The sequence below is a fragment of the Euprymna scolopes genome, chromosome 18 (assembly GCF_053919585.1).
Source record: "Euprymna scolopes isolate OS-2025 chromosome 18, ASM5391958v1, whole genome shotgun sequence".
NCBI lineage: Eukaryota > Metazoa > Mollusca > Cephalopoda > Sepiida > Sepiolidae > Euprymna > Euprymna scolopes.
In genome coordinates this window covers 107,977,761-107,999,121 of record NC_136499.1, presented here as the reverse complement: position 1 = coordinate 107,999,121, position 21,361 = coordinate 107,977,761, and the positions used below count along the sequence as shown (strand labels likewise).

At 34.4% G+C, this 21,361-nt stretch overlaps 1 protein-coding gene across 1 annotated transcript in view; it reads right to left on the bottom strand.

Moving 5' to 3' along the window:
- LOC145297750 (4-hydroxybenzoate polyprenyltransferase, mitochondrial-like) overlaps positions 1 to 21,361 on the bottom strand; it is a 33,078-nt gene that overhangs the window by 11,144 nt on the left and 573 nt on the right. The window contains exons 2-4 of the mRNA XM_080143981.1: positions 12,593 to 12,951; positions 8,013 to 8,179; positions 6,530 to 6,651 (exon numbers count right to left, since the gene is read on the bottom strand). Coding sequence (XP_080000107.1) covers positions 6,530 to 6,651; positions 8,013 to 8,179; positions 12,593 to 12,938 — 635 coding nt within the window. The 5' untranslated portion in view covers positions 12,939 to 12,951. The remainder of the gene's footprint in view (positions 1 to 6,529; positions 6,652 to 8,012; positions 8,180 to 12,592; positions 12,952 to 21,361) is intronic.

Genomic DNA, 21,361 nt, shown 5'->3' with positions numbered 1-21,361 from the left:
TACACAGATTATTTCATTCAATATATACTTACATATTTATGCATACATGTGTCTCATAAAAGACACTCTTAATAAAATGTGTATGTGCGTGTATTTCATAAACCAAGAGGTAATGATTGTACAGTAGAAAAACCACACTGACTGACAACCTGGGTCTGCCAAGTTCATACCTAGTCTATTCTACCGTATCACTGTGATTTAGGGATGTTGTGGAGTATCCTATCTAGGCTTGATAGAGTTCAAATCAGGCTTCGAAACCTAGTAGGTAATGCCTTTTTCTCTTCCCTGCAACCACTTTCCCCACAAAAAAGACATTGCAAGCCTGTCTCTGCTCTAACGTTATTTTCATGCCAAATGCTCGACTGAGCTCCAATCTATGGTCCTCCACTTGCCAAACTTTCACAAAAAATACTCAACTAGCTACAACCACTATATATGATTTCCCCCACTCTCTATCTGTGCCTAAATCTAAATACAGATTCCATGAACAAAGCCTCTTTCCCAGAACTGCCCGTTTGTGGAACACTGTTCCACTAGCCTGCTTCCTAGTTGAATACAACATATTAGCCTTCAAATCCTATGTAAACAAGTTCTTGTTGAGCTGACCCCATAAATAAATCAAATTCTACCCAATTTACACAATTAACGATTACTACACTACAACCTTACATTCATTAACCCTTATCCTTGAGTGGCTTTCAGGCCATGATAAGTGGTGACTTCCACGTAAAAAAAAAAAAAACTTAACATAATCCATCCTGTGGTTGCGTCCCAACAGGTCACAGGTATGTTTTGTACAGTTGAAATAAATCTCTATGCGTAATTGTTTGTCATCTATATATGTTGCACACGTTTTTGTATGTCCAGTAAAGGCTTTTTTCGAAGGGGTTCTCGGGGGGAAGGGTTTACTATATTTTAGAACTTTTTATATACTCCCTAGATTGTAATATCTACGATTTGTGAACGGTCGTCGTCTCTACATTTACTTTGAGCAAGTTTTTTTTTAAAAAAAAACCTGGTTTCCAGTGTTTGTCTGTCCTTTCCGTATAAATAAAGCGAAACTGAATCAAATCAAATCAGCTCGCTGGCCTTCGTGGCCGGCACGTCTTGAAGACAATCAGCTTTGATCAAAGTGGGGAAAACCCTTCATATTAGACAATTGCTATTCATTTGAGAGCTCCCCCTTTTTCAGGGAAGCTTGGTTTCCCCAACATTGTGAGGAAACAAATAAATGAAACAGCGGAAAGCTGAACTGGCCTTCAGCCAACGTTCATTTCTGCACCTGTGCAGTCACTTTACAAGTCAATTTTTTGATTGACATCACTGAATTTGAACGCTTTTCAATTCCTATGGCCTCGTAGTGGTAAGATGTCACGTTTTCTTACATTTTCTTTTCCGTCACCGCATCACGGGTTCAAGCCTGCCTAACTACTAACACTTTTTTTTTCTTTTACACCTCCAAACACCCAGGCAACACCGGGCACCCAGGCTAATACATAAATAAAGATATAATGACCCATGTGCCAAACAGCTCTCACAAATCGTTTTTGTTCAATTTTACAACCTATGAACCCCTTTTCGGTGCTTTTTTAATGTGCATAATTATGCAATAAGAGACTTATTACTTTTAGTGTCTGTACACACCACAAACACATATATAAATAAGATGGCAACTTGATGAATATCTTTTTTTCTACTTATCAAGGCCTGAAGGCCATACGAGGATAAGGGTTAATGAATATAAGGTGGTAGTGTAGTAATTAATCATTATGGTGTAAATTGGGTAGAATTTGATTATGGGGACAGCTCAAGAAGAATTTGTTTACATTGGATTTAAAGATAATCATGTTATATTCAACCAGGCAAGCAGTTCTGGGAAAAGAAGCTATTTATTTCTGTGTTATTCATAATGATAGCATTGAAGTAAAAAAAGATGCTTTATTTTAATTATTCAAGAATATCTCAACAAATTTATGAATTTTCACATGAAATCAAAATAGAATAAGTAATGGTTGTGACCCAATGGGTCGCAGGTAAGTCTAATACATGATACAATCTCTTGCAACGGTGTCCGTACATAAGTAAAGATATAACGACCTCTGCGTTGCCATACAGCTCTCGCATTTTTTGTTTGGTTCATCAATTTTTAGGTCCTCTGGCTACCCATTACTTCTATATTTTCTGTAAATACATACACTTTTTAACTCTACCTCCATGTTGTCTTATTTCTTTTAAACCATTTAAGGCCACAATATTAAATATAAAAGCTTGTAAATATAGATGTTAGAAATGAAGTTTTAATTTTAGTATTTCTGACTGTTTACTGTCCTTTTGTCAAAAATGAATTTTTTTTTTAAATAAAATTTTCCTGAATATGGAACTTTCTAAAAAACTGTAGATTTTTAATGTCATTTTCAAACAGTTTTACTGAATATGTACGACTAAAAATTATGTACGACCAATGTACGACTAATTGTCACTGCTGCTGATTAAAGCAACTTTGACACAGGCGATTGACTGTGTTAAAATATCGTAAAACAATCTTGTAATAAACATTAAAACTAATTTACTCAGAAATTTGGAGGGATTATTTTTGGCAAATATCTTATTACGTCCATGCTTAGAAAGATATTTACTAAAGAAAACTCCCTATTTTTATTAAATATTGCCTCTTACACAGGCGATGTATTGAGTTCAATAGCACAAAAAATGTTATTAAAAAATAACTTTGTTTATTTTTTACAAAATTTTTAATGAAAAAAAAAAAAAAAAAAAATGAAAAAAGTACCGCACAGAATTGAAAAAAATAATTCTTTCAGTTTTTAAGGAGTTCATAATGTAAATAAATACTTATGTATCTACAGGTTACCCCCCCCCCCAAAAAAAAACAAAAGCTTAATGGAGGCCATCTAGAACATATGCTGCAGAATGGAGAAAAAAAGGCCAAAGACCCCAGTGTTTTTATGTGATGTTTTGAATATATATATAATCATGAAACACTAGTGTTTGTAGGTATATAATATATATATATATATATATATATAAAGCTCCCCTCTTTGGTAGAGCACTCTCGTAAATTATCTTACTCGCTACTTAATTTAGCTGAAATAATGCGAAGCTCGCGATTTGTTTACAAACAAACGTTTGAGCCCTCTACGAGTAGCGGACGGATGTTTATTTAAATAATCGTTCGGACAGGTTAATTTCGGCCACTGATTCCGTAGTCAAGGGGTAGGACTGCCGACTGTCATCACGACGGTTCTAGGTTCGATCCTCGGCTTGGGAGAGGTGTTAGTCTAGCGGCACTGATGAGTTGTGAAACAACGAAACAGGTCTGTATGTCGATGACTAAAATATATTTTATAAAGCTCCCCTCTTTGGTAGAGCACTCTCGTAAATTATCTTACTCGCTACTTAATTTAGCTGAAATAATGCGAAGCTCGCGATTTGTTTACAAACAAACGTTTGAGCCCTCTACGAGTAGCGGACGGATGTTTATTTAAATAATCGTTCGGACAGGTTAATTTCGGCCACTGATTCCGTAGTCAAGGGGTAGGACTGCCGACTGTCATCACGACGGTTCTAGGTTCGATCCTCGGCTTGGGAGAGGTGTTAGTCTAGCGGCACTGATGAGTTGTGAAACAACGAAACAGGTCTGTATGTCGATGACTAAAATATATTTTATATATATATATATATATATATATATATATATATATATAGGGTGACCCAAAAAAAAACAAAAGAGGCCATCTAGAACATATGCTGTAGAATTTAGAAAAAAGAAAAAAAGGCCAAAGACCCTAGTGTTTTGATGTGATATTTTGAATATAATAAACTAGTTATGCCCAAAGTTTCATTTCATTTGGACAAAACACTAAGAAACGGGGCCTAATTAGAGTTGGGGCCCGTTTTTGGGGGGGTCACCCTGTATTTATTATCTGCCTTCAGAGAGAATATTTTAAAAAATAATTTATTTTTGTAAATACTTTTTATATAAATCTAAAAATATATTTGCAAAAAAATAACCTCTCGACTGAAACTTCTGAGTAAATTCATTTTATTGTTCATTTTAATAATACCATAGCAGATTTTTACAATATTTTGTGCTGATAAACCCAGGTAGTTCGTTCGTGTCAAAGTTGCGTAATTATCAAATCAGCAACAGAAGCAAATAATCGTACATTATTTAGTTGTATAATTTTAGTTAACCTCGTTATGTACGACCAAAATCTGCCACAACTAAATGTCCAATTCAGCTCCTGCTGATTCAAACAACTTCACACGCTGTTTCTATATGTCAAACAGCAGGAGCAGTCAGTCATACAATGATCGGGAATAATTTTGGTTGCACATTTTTAGTAAAACCCTACAGCATCTGGTATTTTTGAATGATCACCCATCTGGTACTGACCAGAGTCAACATTGCTTAACTTTGGTGATCCAATGAAAACTATTGTGTTAATGCTTTTTTTTGTTTGTTTACATGGAAGTCATGACTTACCAAGGCCCAGAGGCCACTCAGGGATAAGGGTTATTGTGTGTACAGTAATCAATGGGACAATATCGTAGTAATCGTTAGTAATGGAGATCTGATAAAGTGTCTTACTTAAGGGGGCGGTTCATCAGGAATTTGTTTATGTTGGACTTGAAGACATACAAGTTGTAGTCAGGTGGGAAACAGGCAAACAGAAGAGAGTTCCACAAGCGTGCACTTCTAAGAAAGAAGCTTTGTTCATGGAATCTACGTTTTGATTTAGGCACAGATGAAGAGTGGGGAAAATTACTGACAGTAGTTTCAGCTAGATGGGTGTTTTTCGTGAAAGATTGGCAAGGGAGGACCAGAGATTGGGGCTCACATGAGCACTTCCCATGGAAATAACGATAAAATAACGACAGGCTCGCAACGTCCCTTCTGTGAGAGAGAGGTTGCAGGGAAGAGAAAAGGGCATCCTCCACTAGTCTACGAAGTCTATTTTGTACTCTGTCAAGGCAGGATAGGCTGTTTTTAGCAGCTCCTGCCTAGATATGACAGGAGTACTCCATCCTTGGACGTACTTGGCTTTTATATAGATAGAGAATTGCATGTGATTATGCAACTGAAAAGAGGAGAGTAACTGCCCCGCGGTCTACGTAATTTGAACACAGTATTGTATGCGGCGATATAAAATACATAAATTACATCCTTTCTCACGGTTAGTTAGTGTGTCAATACTAGAGATGGGACGGTTCCAATATTTTTACTAATTCTGATACAATTACCGATTCCGTATTAAATTCCCAATTCCGATTCTTTCTAAATTTAAACATATTTAACTCTAAAGTTGTTATTTTTAACGATTACCATGAAAACGTGTGTTAAATGCACAGATATTTTCTTAAACGTAAGGATACACTTGTGAGGGATGATCTATCGATTTTAGTTTTACTAAAAGATTAAAATCAACAGATATTCACTATTTTAGTTATTATTATCAGTGGTAGAATATTTTTCTTTAAAGAAAATCAAATAAAAAATAAGCCAATTAAAAGAATCATTGTTGGCATTGGAAAATAGATACAACTATTTCCGATTCTGATACCAAAATTTCTGATTTTTTTTGATTTAACACTAGTCAATACTTAGATTGATAAGTATTAAAATATTGATTTGGCTGTTTCGTTTAACGGCATATCAACTCTTTTTTTGGTTATTTCATACCAAATCCAGTAATTTTGTTATTGTTTTCATGGTGTTTGGTTTGGTTGTTTTGTTTTATGGCAAAACAAACCTTTTCAGATTATTTAATGTATAATTTGATCATTTCAATAAAATTTTTTACGGTTTAAGTTCTTTTTATTTTCAAATATTTATTCATGGTATTTAGTTTGGTTGTTTTGTTTTACGGCATATCAACCCTTTGCAGGTTATTTGGTGTTGAATCGGGCCATTTTAGTAAAAGTTTTTATGCTTCAAAATTTTTATGTATCTAAATATTTATTCATTGTGTTTGGTTTGGTTGTTTTATGTCACAACATATCAACCCTTTTTTTTTTTTTCTTACTGCCGAATACAAATGTTGAATTGAGGACAAATTTTATGAAGGCTCATACCTTCTAAACTAGTATTAATCCACAAATGAACATAATGCATCTGAAAGGATTTTTTTTTTGTTTTACCAATTAGTCACCATTTATTAAGGCCACAGACAACTCTAGGAAAACAATTAAAGAGATGGATTAGATCGGAATGATGAAGAATATTATGAGAAGATTGAAAACAATGAATTTGATTTGCTTATGAAAACGTTTTGACATTTTTTTTTTTGTTTTACTAATTAGTCACCATTTATTAAGGCCACAAACAACTCTAGGATAACAATTAAAGAGATGGATTAGATCGGAATGATGAAGAATATTATGAGAAGATTGAAAACAATGAATTTGATTTGCTTATGAAACGTTTTATGGCATTATTTTTTTTTTTTAAACTTTTTATGGTTTTTATATGACTGATCTAACAGTGGCCAAATAAAAACATTTCTCTTACCTGTACCAGTTGAGTTGCATAAGAATAAAGAGACCCAAAGAAAGTTGTGAACCGAGAAACACGAGAGCTTGGAACGGAGTAATCTCGCCTGCAGCAATTGGTCGCGCCTGTGTGCGTTTCACCTAACAGGTTAGGGTTAAAAGATACACAAATAAAAGAAATTCAAAAACAAAGTTTTAACCATTATTTCTTCAACTTGCATATTTAATAATACAAAAAATTGAAAGTTCAGAAAACCTATTTAAAAAAAAAAAAAAAAATTATAGAAAAAAAAATGGTTGTGAGTTTATGAAAAAGTCAATACGTTGATTGTTGGTATGGATTTGGAATATTTCACTAAATTTCTGTGGTTGCTTATTTATATTGAAATACATGCAAAATATGGCAGTACAAAAACATGGTTGTGAATTTATGAAAAAGGATTTAAAAAATAAATAAATAAAAGAAATTCAAAAATACAAAATTTTATTTCTTCAACTTCAATAATAAGAAAAGCTGAACGTTCAGAAAACCTCAGTATACTTATTTATATATATAAAAAAATGGTTGTGAATTTATGAAAAAGGATTAAAAAAAAAAATAAATAAAAAAAATAAAAGAAACTAAAAAAAATACAAAATTTTATTTCTTCAACTTCAATAATAAGAAAAGCTGAACGTTCAGAAAACCTCAGTATACTTATTTATATATATATAAAAAATGGTTGTGAATTTATCAAAAAGCCAGCCAATACATTGATTGCTGATATAGATTTGAAATATTTCACTAAATTTCTGTGGGTGCTTATTCATAAAGAGATACATGCTAAACAGAGCAGTTCAAAATAAAATAACAGCAAAACTTATGCATATGTTTACTTATCAGTGAAAAATATTTGTGCACACCAAAAATTACAAAAAAATTATTGTGCAGAATTTTAATAAAAAATAAAATTAATTTACTATTCATAGTTCACAAACTCTGAACAACAAAACCATCGAGTAAAACAACAGCTATTGTGTTTTTTAGTAAAAAAAAAAAAAAAAAAAAGATCTATCGCTATAGACAACAAATATTGATTGCAGTCATGAACAAATAATCTAAAATATTTGTTACGGAGTTACGTCCTCTGCATGTAGATTCCCATTGTATACTTTATAATGTCTTAAAAATAATTAAAAAAAATGCAATTTTACCAAATTTTCTGTAAAAATTACTTTCAATTAGAAATAACTTTCTACTCGATTTTTCGTCATTTTTGGATATATTACTATTTTCGACATGACAATTAAGTACATAACATTGTTTTTGATTAGAAAAAAAATCAATCTGTCGATTGTATCTTAACAAATACCAAAATTTATTTCCTTATTTTCTATATTTCATGCAAATATTTTTTTACAAAAAATTAAGAAAAAGGACAAGAAGGACGAGAGGGTCAAAAAGCTATAGAACTCGCTATAGGAAGAGAAAGGGGTGAAAAAAAAAAAAAAAGAAAAGAAACCTTTTTATCAAAATCCTTGTCCCACATATCATTGATAATGCAACCAGCGCCCCTCATAACAAGAGCTCCAACTCCAAATAAAGCAAGCATCTTGAAATCAGGAAGATGGCCAGGGGAAGCAGCCATTGAAATACTCCAAGTACAAGGCCAGTAGAGGAGCCAGGTTCCTAGAAAAACACAATTTAAAAGTAATAAAAGGACCATAAATAATTCTTTTTTAAAAATTAAATAAACTTAAAAAAATTTTTTTTTTTTTAATTAGATTTAATTTACTTAAATAAATTTAACATTTATTCAAGATCAGCAGGGCTACCCGGGACTAACATGTAACATATTTCTATTAAAACTTCTATTGCTTCTTTCTTTTTCTCTCTTCCCTTCTTTTCTTTTCTTCATTGCCCAGCCCATTTCTCTCTCTGGACACACACACACAAATAACTTCCCCTTCTATATATTCCCCACAGAGTAAATCGACATAAAGGAAGTAACTACTTAAGAAAAAAAAAATCAGTTTCTTCTCTTTACCTATTGGTTGGAAAACAGACCCTCACGCCCTGAGGATATCTGTACCAGTTTAGGGTGAAAGAATGAATAATCTTTTATTTTTAATTTTTGATATTTTTCATTTCAACCAATGCTCATCAAGAATATACCAATTTTGTGGTTACTTGTTTTGTTGTTTTTGACTTTTAACTGGACATACAAACACACATACAACAGCCTTTTATATAACAGACTAGTAGAGGTATCTGGTGTTGCCCAGGGCAAAAGTGTAATAGGTTATTATTAAAACTTTTACCTCTTTACCTCTCTGTCTCTCTTTCCTTAGTTTCCCCCTCCCTTTCCCCACCCAGCTTGTTCCTCTCTCCGCATATACATAGACAAATCATTTTTTTTTATAGATTCCTTGAGGAATGAGTTGGCATAAGGGAATTAACTCCTTGTAAAAAAAAATCAGAGTTATTCTCCTTTAGTCAGCACATACTCTGGCTGGAAAATCTGCACCAAATTAGAGTAAAAAAAAAAAAAAAAGAGTACTTTCCCCTAAATTTTAGATATTATGTGGTGCATCTGCAAACAAAATGAAGGACTTACGTGTGTTGCTCCATGAGAAAGAAGAGAGACAAAATGGCCGACTCATTTATGCACTTGGAGTGCATGATGGGAAAGGCAGTTTTTTTTTGTTTTTTTTTTCTTTCAAGTAGGACATAAAAGGAGATGAGCAGGTCATTAAGGTAAGATTGGAGAAAGGAGAGACATGTGCCTTTGCATTGGGTGAGCACTTCTAATCAGCCTACTCTTTTGTAGAGCACAAGCTATTTTAGCGTAACACTTTGATGAACATGGCTGAGTGGAGGTGAAGTGGTCAAATATTGAGACCCTTCACTGGAGAAGGGGACCTAGTTAAATGGCTAGACAAGTTAAAGATGATGGCGAAGCTTCAAAAGATCGAAGATGTGGTTAACTTGTTATCATTATACTTAGAAGAGGAAGCCCTCACAATATACCAACAAATGCAGGAAGAAGACAAAGGAAACCTTGCCCTGGTAGAACAGCGACTGAATACTCACTAAGAGACCCTTTGAAGCACTTGGCAAGTTTTCAAAGTTTGGATTGACTGGTGAGTCGGTTGATGTCTTCGCCTTAGGAGACTGGCAGGATTGGCTGGTTATGTGGAGAGGAGCCTAGAGATGACTGTGAGATTGTACCTCGTGAACGGTTTCCTGAAAGAAGTTTCTGCGAATCTGCAGAGAATACCAGGGATTGGTAACCTGGAGGTGGATGATCTTTTGGTCCACACTAGAGTTCTGATTAAGAAAGGCAATCAAGATTGGATTTTTTGCTCATATAAATCCAAGTTTTTTGTTATCTGATCTTCCATTCTCAGGTCCATACCAAATGGTATATATCATTTAATTATTGGAATTCTTTTTGAGATAATAATTTGTATATTTTATTTATAATAAGACCAAAAAATCCAACCTTGATCGCCTTTCAGGGCCCATGGTACAGTGGATAGAGACGTTGAATCTCTACAGTTCTAAGTTAGCAATCCTACCCAAAGCCAGGTAGAGGATTAGTTGGCTGAAACGTGATAAGACAACAACAACAGGCAGTAATTACTGAGGATACAGTTGTAGATTCAGCATTCATATCCCATCGCAGTTAGCAACCTGACGAAGGGAAAAGGAATAGTTGGCCGAAACGTCGCGAAACAACAACTATAAAGATGAGGATAACAGTCCGCAAAAAAATGAAAAAATGATAGTGTTATTGAATTTGGAATTCTTTTTGAGATGAGTGATTTGTATAATTTATTTTTATTCAATTATTTTTGGACTATTATCCTTATCTTCTAGTTTCGGCCAATTATTCCTCTGGCCTTCGTCAGGCGGTTAACCACGACGGAATAAGAATATCCACCTGACAAAGGCCAGAGGAATAATTAGTCAAAACTTGAAACAACAACTAGATGAGGATAACAGTTTAAAAATAATTAAATAGAAATAAATTAAAATTATAGTAGTTCGTTTTGTATTTTTTTACTTTTAGTCAGACATATAAAAATATATACACACAGCCAACACCCATTTATATCTCTACTTATACGGGAAAGGCACTTTGTGTGTGTGTTTGTGTGTGATATTTTTCCCTGTGGGCTCCAAAACAACTGGGATGATTTTTATGAAATTGCACACAAATATACTTTATGTACCAGGTAGTGTTCTTAAATAGGTTTTGTATTGAAAAAATCTGATTAAAAATGGAACAGTCTGATTTTGTTCAAAGTTAACACCCTTATATAACCTAACATTACAAGTGCAGAGTGAGAAGTTTTATTACTGCACAAGCAGAAGAGCCCAGCATATAAAATCAACAGTAGGTTCTTTAGGGATGTGTTTGAAATGAATGTTTTTATTTAGAGCACAACTGAACCATTATACTTGACATTTGCATTTTAAAGTTTAATTAAAGCCATTAATAAAAAATTTATTTCAGAAAATCAACAGTAGTTCTCTACAGTGCAATGTAGACTATAATGTATTGTGGACTAAGTCACTGTGGGAAGGCATGTGAGATTCTTCCTGGTGCATCGTGATGGGTTCCTGAATAGAGCAAGCAATCAATCGAATTGTAGATGTTCAACGTAAATGGAGACCCTCTGATATTATTGTATCTATTTACAATGCCTCCCCACGAGGCAGAGTTAGACACCAGGGTCGTTTTATTGTACCTATTTACTATGCCTCTCCACGGGACAGAGTTAGACACCAGGGTCGTTTTTTAACGTGGAGAAAAGGTACAAAAATAAAAATTGTCTCAGTCGTGAAGGATTTCTCCTCCACCGAAAGAGAACAAGAAATAGAAGTGCAGCATCTGAAGAACAGATACTACACTTTGATCTTGTCCCGAAGGCCAAAGCCCTTTTGGTAAAACTGCAAAAGTATTTATCTAAGCTAGCTGGGATGCCCGGCATAACCCAGTTGTAAAATACGCTTAAATATGATATTTTAATTCATGCAGATTTTGCACATATTATTATACAGTCAATTTTCTATGAATTTTTATATCTTATAAAGTTGTGACTTCAAAAATAAAATATATCCATATATGACTTAAGTGCCATCAGCTAAAATTGAAACCGAAACGAAAACTTAAGAATTCTTGGTAAAATTATTTATTACAAGGAATGGAAGTCGATAACAGTTAAACGACAGTCACTCGAATGTAAGCGTGACATACAAAATAAACAACACACATGCTATCCTATTAATATATTTATATTTTCATAAGTTTATCCTACAATTCTACTAATAAGATCAGAAAAAATTGTTTTTTTAAATCTAATAAAAAAAAAAAAAATGTCCTTATTTTATTTGTCTCTCCAGGAAGTTCAACACAAGGTCAGGTATTAAGTTGAAAAGCTGGTACATTAGAAGTAGCACACTCTGACCTGATATATATATGCATATATCAGGTTGACAAAAAAGTTTTTGCAGTTTTTTAATAAATTCAGATAAACATATCTCGGCTCAAACAAAAATTTATTGATCAAAATAAGCACGATCAGAATCCACACACTTTTGCCAACGTAAAACAAGTGTATTTATACAAGGAGTTCCAGCTAGAGACGTTGTGAGCCTGTCGTTATTTTATCATTATTTCCATGGCAAGTGCTCGTCTGAGCTCCAATCTCTGCCCCCCTACTCGCCAATCTTTCATGAAAAACACCCGTCTAGCTGAAACCACTGTCATTAATTTTCCCCACTCTTTATCTGAATCAAAGCGTAGATTCCATGAGTAAAGCTTCTTTCTTAGAAGTGCACGCCTGTGGAACTCTTTTCCGTTTGCCTGTTTGCCACCTGACTACAACTTGGATGTCTTCAAGTCCAACATAAACAAATTCCTGATGAACCGCCCCCTTAAGTAAGACACTTTATCAAATCTCCAATACTAACGATTACTACGATACTATCCCATTGATTACTGTACACGCAATAACCCTTATTCCCAACGTAAAAGTGAGCTGTTAACTTTTTTTAACAAATGAAAATCAAATGCAACTTTTATTCACTCACCAATGGGTTTGTCGAATCGTACAAGGCGTAAATACGGCTGAACATAATGCGGAGAGGCTTTGATAATTGTGTTTGCGTTAAATGACAGATGACAGCGAGGAGAAGCGGAAAAAGATGAAAACGTTGAAGGAAGAAGATTCGACTTGTTTGGCGTTTTTTGTACGCTGCGATCAGATTTCCATAAACAGGCAGGAAGCGAATGCACCGGCCGATTTTGAAAATGGAAAACGTGTGACTCACGAGAGAAAAGTGCCAGAGTTTTCGCTCCAGCAAGAATCGAGCAAAACCTGTTGTCTGCCATGAAAGAATGGCGGCCAAGTTGATGGACGAATGGCCAGAGTTTCATTGCTTGAAATTTCCTGAAGAATACAAAAAGTGAATTAACAATTTAAATGCTTTAATCGGCTGAAGTGCAAGGATTAATTTTTTTTTTTATTAAAAATAAATTAATAATAAAAAAAATAATATATTTATTTATAAATATATTATTTTTTATTAGTAAAGAAAGTTTATAAAAGACAGAACAATGCAAATGTGTAACAGACAGACTCACACTGAAGTAACTTAAGATATAAACAAACTGAGCATGCCCCCTCCTACAAGTGAATAAATAAATCTGTTCTAGCAAAAATTTACTTTCATCATGACTAATATCTGTGCAAAATTTTTAAAAAGTTCAAGGCATGGTTATTGAGAAAAGTGCACGGCCAAATGATTTGGGGGCAATTTTACCCCTATAATGACCCCTAGGGAGACAACCAAAGTTATCCCAGAAAATCCGTTCTGGCAAAAATTTACTTTCATCATGACTAATGTTTCTGCAAAATTTTTAAAAAAATCCAGGGTGTGGTTATTGAGAAAAATGCAAATGGATGAACGGGAGTTTGTTTGTTGCATTTTGTAACCCCTTTTGTAGTGTGCTGATTGAGTTTGGAGGAAGTTAGGATGTGTTTTAAGTTTTTGGGTTGGCGTTTGCTTTTTATTATTTTTGTTTTAAGCATGTTGTTTAGTTCTGACTGAATAGGAAAAGTTTTTTTTTGCTATCTCTGTGAATAGTTCTGGGTTGTTTGTATTGTATGCTAGAATTTGTTCTTTGTTGTGTTTTTTTTTGGTTTCTTAGTTCTACTGGAATGTTTTCTGGCAGTTTATATAAGAACAAAGAATTAATAACATATGTTGATAAACACTTTAGCAAGAGTCAAAAACACATTTTTTAAAAAGAAAACACAAATGAAGTGGATTGTCCTTAATCTGCAGAGGATCTAAAGAAATACTTTCTTTCTCATCAGAGGAGAGGAGTTAGCAAAATGCGGAATCAGATTTTGCTTGCAAAGTATTTAATGGAGCAGATGGAATGGGGAGAAAAATGAAAAATGATTTCATGTGAATGGATATTCGAATAACGAGTGGAAGATCCAGGGATGGTAAAATCCAAAAAGCTGGGAAAAGTGGAGGATCCAGATGTAAAAAATCCAAAGGCATTCCGTAAATGGAAGATGATATTTCGAGGTCATCCAAAAGACAGAATTCCGTGAAATAATTCACAAATAGGTACAAGGAGAAAAAGTTAGTCTGAGATATTATAAAAAGGTAAATTGTTGGCAAATAAAGAAATAGAGGGTTTGAAGCTACAAAAAAAAAAAAATAAATAAAATTCATTCAATGAATTTAAAAATTTATGACGTGAAATGTTTGTATATCGAGCAATTCTTATTTAGGTGGGTTGGTTGGTTGGTTGTTTTTGTTTTACGGCATATCAACCCTTTTCGGGTTATTTAATGCCGAATCCAAAGATTTTGAAGAAAAATTTTTGATAGAATATATTTGTTGTTTTCAAATCGGTTTCCATTAGCAAGAGAGCTAACAACAAGTTAAACTGCAGACCAGCTTAATGCGGGTACTGGTCTCCCGCTTTATGGATTTTAGATCAGAGATTTGCTTCTCCTAGAAAGGTTGCCTTCACCACGGCTTACGGGAGCCCTCTCCACCCCAACCCACACATATATATATATATATATACATGCACAAATATACACAGTACTAGTTGGCCGTTGACCATGAAAAAGGGTTCATTCGCCTTTGGAAGGTCTTGTTTTTAATCCTTCAGGGAGATAGCCACCCTCCTCACCAAACAAGTCTGGTGGGGAAACCAGTTTAGTCGCCGGTGACCCGACCATGAGGCAGGTAGTACTGGATTACATGGTACCAGTAGCAAATGACATACATACATACACACATTAAAATATGCATTCCAATATTAGTAGAAAAATCAATTCCCTGAATAGAATAGTTTTAGCACCAGTTTTATGTCCTCTTATAAAGATTAAAATCAAAATATAATAATATTAAACCTTATGTCTAGAATCCGTGTTCTCATTTTGATCAAAATCCATGACATGAGTTTGATTCTAGAAAATGTCTAAAATTTAAGGATGAACCTTAAGAAATTGAAATTAAAGGAATCATCTTTACCTCGAAATCCAGACGTTTGATGAGAATAATCTGAATAGCTATATGAATTAATGAGAAATAAATCCTATTATGCCAAGTAGGCGGGCAAGGATAGTCAGCAGTCATAATAGTGTTTGACAGGAAGAAACTTGCATTAAAGCTAAGAATTGATGGCTTACATTACAGTAGAACTCCAGGATACAGCATTAAAAATTAGTAACAAAATAGAGCACATTATATAATACACATGTATATAATCAAATAACATTATAAATAACACCGCACGGCAAGGCAAATAACATAACCAAGAGCCAGAAAAACATCATATTCCACCTCGTAGCCTGAAAAAACCATATCACCATATTGCGGGGTTCTACTGTAGTTGTTTTTTTTTTTACATAATACACATGTATATAATCAAATAACATCATAAATAACATCGCAAAGCAGGGCAAATAATGTAACCAGGGGCGAGAAAAAAATCATATTGCACATCGTAGCCTGAAAAAATCATATCCTAGAACCACCATATTGCGGGGTTCTACTGTAGTTGTTTTTTTTACAACCATTTTTTAACGGTTTGGCTATGGCTACTTCTGCTGACCAGACGCCAATGAAAAAGGAGCCGGGAGATGCTACATCTCCCACTCCAAGCAACAACTGAAGTAAATTGCCAATGTTACGCAATTAGTGGAGAGGGCTAAACAATGCCTGAATTTTGTTGTGGAAATGGGACTAATTGTCAACTTACCAAGATTGGAAGAAATAAGAAAATGTCTAATTTTATTTGTCGTAGATCACAAGACAAAAAAGGGTCATCAGAGCTTCCACGGATATTATAAATAACTTACTAGCACCAACAAGATATAGTCCGCAACGTATTATAAAGTGTAAGGGGTACGACACTTGGAGTACTTTGTTTAATACAAAAGAAGAATGCTTGGCAATATCTCAAAAAGAAATTATTACGAATAACTATATTCTAAGATCTGAATGTATAGAAAAAAAAAGAGAACCACTGTCTCAATCTTTCACATCCCACACCACGTCGACAGAGAGCACATTAGAGCATTCCTTCTAAAATCTGGAAAGATTGTCTCAGTACAGTGTGATGAATTTCACGGAATATAGTAATTTGACATTCCTCTCAATAAAGAAAATTTTACAAACATCCCATTCTTTCTCGAAGTGGGGAAAGAAAAGCTCTCTATCATTGGAGCAGACAGACAGCCAACGTGCTGGAATTGTGGCGAGATTGGCCACCTCACCTCTGATTGAACCCCCTCCCTCCCAACCTAACAAATCCAAAATTTAGAGTAAGGCAACATCTGGGGATACAGCTGACAGAAAAGGAACCCCCACCCCTTCCCCCAAGAGACGACTAAGGATGATGATCCAAAAGAAAACCCAAAGAGAGAACCTTGGCTAATTGTTTCCAGAAAGAAAACCCCTGGCCGCCTGCGTCTTATATAAATGCAGGAGGCGGCCATATTAGAAAAGGACCCTGGCAAAGTCAACAAATACATGGAAATTGTAAATTTAGAAAAGAAACTGGATGCACAAAGATCAACCACCCCCAAATCACCCAACAAACCTCAACTCCCTTCTCCTAAACTGTTATATCCGGTTTTGACGGTATATAATAACATGACAAAATACGCCGAGTGGAATGCGTAACAAAAGGTTTATTCGTACTTCGAAGTAATATACAATACAAAATGGCTGCTTGCCTTGAAGTTGGTATACATGTAAAAGAAGGTAAAGGAAAAAGGTAACTTAATGTGTGTGAGCGGAACGCTCGTCCTGGGAGCTTGGTTAATCCTGACTACACTTGGAGAGTGTAAGACGCGAGACGGTCGGACTAGTGCGTACCACTTGACTCCCCACAAGACAAGACAAGACGCTCTTTTATACACCGTTTCATATCCGGTGCTATACGTAATTATGTCCCTTATAACATAAACAAAGCTCAAACCAACAACCAAATTCAACTCCAAAACTCAACACACAGTTCCAACAAAACTCAAATCCCGAGTCACATCTCCCGTCCTCCAGAAACTACCTAAATTATTCCCTCTTAGTCCCATCAAAATGTCTAAACATCACTCTTCCCCTGTTCCTTCTACTTCTGCAACCCCCATAATACCCCTCCTATATCCTCTGCAAAGTCCCTACCTGCTCCACACACCCCTATCGATACTGAAAACCCTGCAACCCTTAAAAAGAGACAGAAGCTCCTTCTTGAAAAAAAAAAAAAGAAGAAAACAAGGAAATTTATAGTATTGTAGTGATGCCCAAATCAACAACTCTGTTTATTTTAAAGGGGTAGACCTTTCTAAACTCATTGATTTCAGGGAAAAGGTTGGAAAACCAATCGCTGACCCCAGCAATTTCGCAAAAAGAATCTTAACCGTAATTCAAAAAAAGGAAGACGTCAAAGATTTATAGACTATCCTTGAAGAAGCAAACAAAGCTTTTGAACTTGCTTTGGCTATTTTCAAAGATTCAGACAATCAAAATTTACGAAAATGTGTTGGATGGGTCCCGGTAAAAATGCACCCATCCCTGAGTAGGGTAGCTAAATTAACATATTCCTTGCATGTCGGCAGTATTTCGCATGATGGGCTCATTGACACTTAGATGGTTGGTTGGTTGTTTTTGTTTTACGGCATATCAACCATTTTCAGGTTATTTAATGCCGAATATAGTTATTTTAAGGAACGATTTTTAATGGAGTATTTTTTTAAGTCAGATTCTATTCAACCCATAGTTGGGACCCTAACAGGTACTACCACTCCGAGTTAGAGTGGACCTGGGAGCAATGGCAATTAAAGGGTGGCTCCACACTCCACAAAGCCCGCAAGGTGGGGCCTCACCATCGGATATAGTTTTAGGTCATATCCAGGACCACACACTCAGATGGGTACCTATTCAATCAAGAGAGCTGTCGGCACGCTAACAACCGTGATGTTCATTTCTGATTCTCAACCCTAACGCATCATAATGGATCTCAAACTTGCTACTCAGAATGTCCGAGGACTAAGGGCCGACTCGTGAAAATTTCGCTTGAGCCTGGACCTACAGCACCTCGGAGTGGATATTTGTTGTTTGCAAGAAACCCATCTCATTCCAGGTGACCATTTGGGTGCACTAAGACGTATTGCGCTTACTCAGCGTACTTTAATTCTCACTCGAGAGGTGTTTCTGTGTGCTAATTAAAAAGTCTTTAGATGCGTCGTGTGACTCGTGCTACATGGATTTGGAAAGGAAACTGCGTTTTGGATGTTGCCATAAAAAGTACGGGATTTCGTTTCATTGCACGTTGAGCATGCTGCTGCTTTTTTTTTTTTTTTGTGAATTGAGCAGTTCATGAGTATTTCTCAATTGGTTATCTTAGCGGAAGACTGGAACGCGGTCCTGGGTGCTGATTTAGATAAATTTGGGTTACCTTCTAGGGGTACTATCAGAGAGTGGGATGCTGTTTTATTTTATAAGTTTGTGGATAAATTTGAGCTAATCTACAAATTCCAAAATAAAAAGCCCCGTGACTTAGTGTGGACTTTGGACAGGTAGACGCGGCTCCAGTGCGGTACAACTCTCGAGTTATACGACCGGTCCTTAGTTAAGCGAGTCGGCCTAGGAGTATTAAATTGTCAAAGTTTTCACAATATAGTTTATTCGGATCGGATTTTAAAATAGGGGGGGGGCGTGAATTAAAAAAAAAACGTTTGTCTAAAATATTATATTCGGTTTATTGGAAAGATCATAAAATTTCACATTGACCCTGAAAATATCGTAAAAATAGAATCAATAGAAAAATTTTGATAGATTTTTAAAGTTTAAAAATACTGAACTCGTAAAATTCGATTAATTTCATTACTGTTTTTTAAAAAAATAACAAAATAATATTTTTATTACTTTTTATACAACTTTAATAGTTTATTTTGGAAGTATAATCCATAAAGAAAATAAACAACCCACTTTTAAAAGAGAAATTACGAGGTTTTTATATTTTATTCGCAGTTTCGTGTTAGGGGTGTCAAAAATTCTAACAATATTTCTCTGATACACCTAGTTATGCTTACATCGTCAAGTAAATACCAGACGCTGATGGCAAATATTTCTATTTCATTGAATGTTTTCTTTTTTTAGATATTTAAAAAAAAAAAAAAAAAATAGTCGATAAAGAAGTATTAAAATATATCAATCAAAAACTCGTGTATTTCATTAAAAGAATTAAAAAAAAAAAAAATCAACGAAGTGGATTTTTTGTTCTAGGGGAAAAACTTATAAGTGAATGTGCGTTTCCTTTTTAACTACGGAGGATGAAAAATACTAATTTTGGTTAACACACGCAATAAAAAAGAGACATTATTTATGTCCCTTGGACGAATCCGTATTTCATAAATTTAATTTTAGTAGCAGCAGCTCTTTATAGCTTCGCGCAAAACACGTTGCGAAAATGCGATTTTCTACGACCCTCGCTTTAAAAAATCCTTTTACTTAAAAAACACATGGAATTTAAAATATAAATAAATTCTTTACAATGAAGGATGGAACTACCCATTTAATAGTATATTTTTTAAGTAAGTGATTTTTTGGCATATATTTATAAACAAGTAAAAATATATTGATTTTCTTTATATTTTTTTTTAAAGAAAACCGCTGTAAAAAAAAAAAAACAAATATTGCATAATTTGCTATTAAACCTGTTATTTTTTAAAAATTTTGGTCTTTGCTCCTTTAATTGAAAAAAAAAACAATTAGGGTTTGAATTACATTTTTCAAGTAGTTATAAGCTTCGAAAAATAGTAAGTTGAATTATTAAAGTTCTGATCATCATTTTTAATTGCCACTTACTGACACCTAGTACTACTACACACACACACACACACACACACATATATACACACACACACACGTTTCATCAAAAAACTTTCCGCTTTCATTATTTAAATCAAAACATGTCAATTAAACAATTACGGATATATGTTCTCTTTCACTTTCTTTATTTACTTTTTTTTTTTTCATAGTTCTTTCCGGAAGTAATTAATATCTAGTTTATTTTTTTTGTTATTTAATTCCTACTTCGAGCATAGTTTAAAATTCTGATTTCTCCCTCTGATTTTATTGACAGGTGCCAGAAAAAAAATAGTGTCGCCATTTTCGGCGATAAACTGTAGAAGTACCAATATTTTTTCTAATAACTTTAATAATTTTTATGTTTGATGTAAAAAAAATTTTTTTTTTAAATACCAACACTTCTGATGTTTGATTAAAAAACAGTTCATAAACATATGTTTATTATAAAGGTTATGTCAGACCAGAACGAGAATCACGCTCCCCTCCCCCATGATTTTAACCGGTATTCTGGAGTTAGTATTTTGGTGCTAATGCAGAGAATGGTCCGCGCTATTTTTTAAATCGTATTTCCACGTTTAATTAAAGTTTTGATACCTTTTTTTTTATTATTATTATTCAATTGTAACGTTCAAGTACAGAATAGGCACAAAACACCCTCCCCTCCCCATGTTAAGAATAGCTTTTTAAATAATAACGTTATTATTTCAGCACGGTGGTGATGTGCCTAATTTGCTTTGGTGGGGAAGCAAATAAATACAATAATTGCACTAGTACCGATTTATTAAATGTTTCCACGTTCGGAATGTCTACTATATGGGAATGTTATTTTAAAGCGCCAATCATGTAAACACGATCACTCTCTGCATGATGAGTACCAGTATTTTTTAACGCCATAACCCAGCGTAGTATAAACCCTAACCCAACCTATAAAAATTAATTATGATCGTGTGTATTATTATTCATCGGACTATTGTTCTCATCTTGAGTGTGATTTTCACAACGTTTCGATCGACATAACCTTCGACCTTTTTCAGGTGTATCTTGTCGAACTCAGGAATGTTTCTGTCGAATTCGAGAATTTGGACGGAATTTCGAGCGGAATGTGTGTGCTCTTGTTCCGTCAGCCCTGACTAAATAGAGGTCCTAAGTAATTCGCAAATGTATATTTCGGTCGCCCAGCGACCACAACGAGGATTGAACCTTCAACCTTCAGAAGAATATCACTTTTACAATTGATTTTTCCCAGTACTTTAACCACTGCGACGTGGTCATTCGTAACATAAAATTTGTCTGACGTCACTTTCCGCCACATGGTTTTGTAAACAAAGAAGTGACAATCTTAACGAAAGCAACCGCGACATTTCAACAATTGTTATTCTATGTTATTCAATGAAACCTAAACATGACCTTGACCTTGAAATAAATTTGAACAAAAAATAAAATAAAAATAAAAAA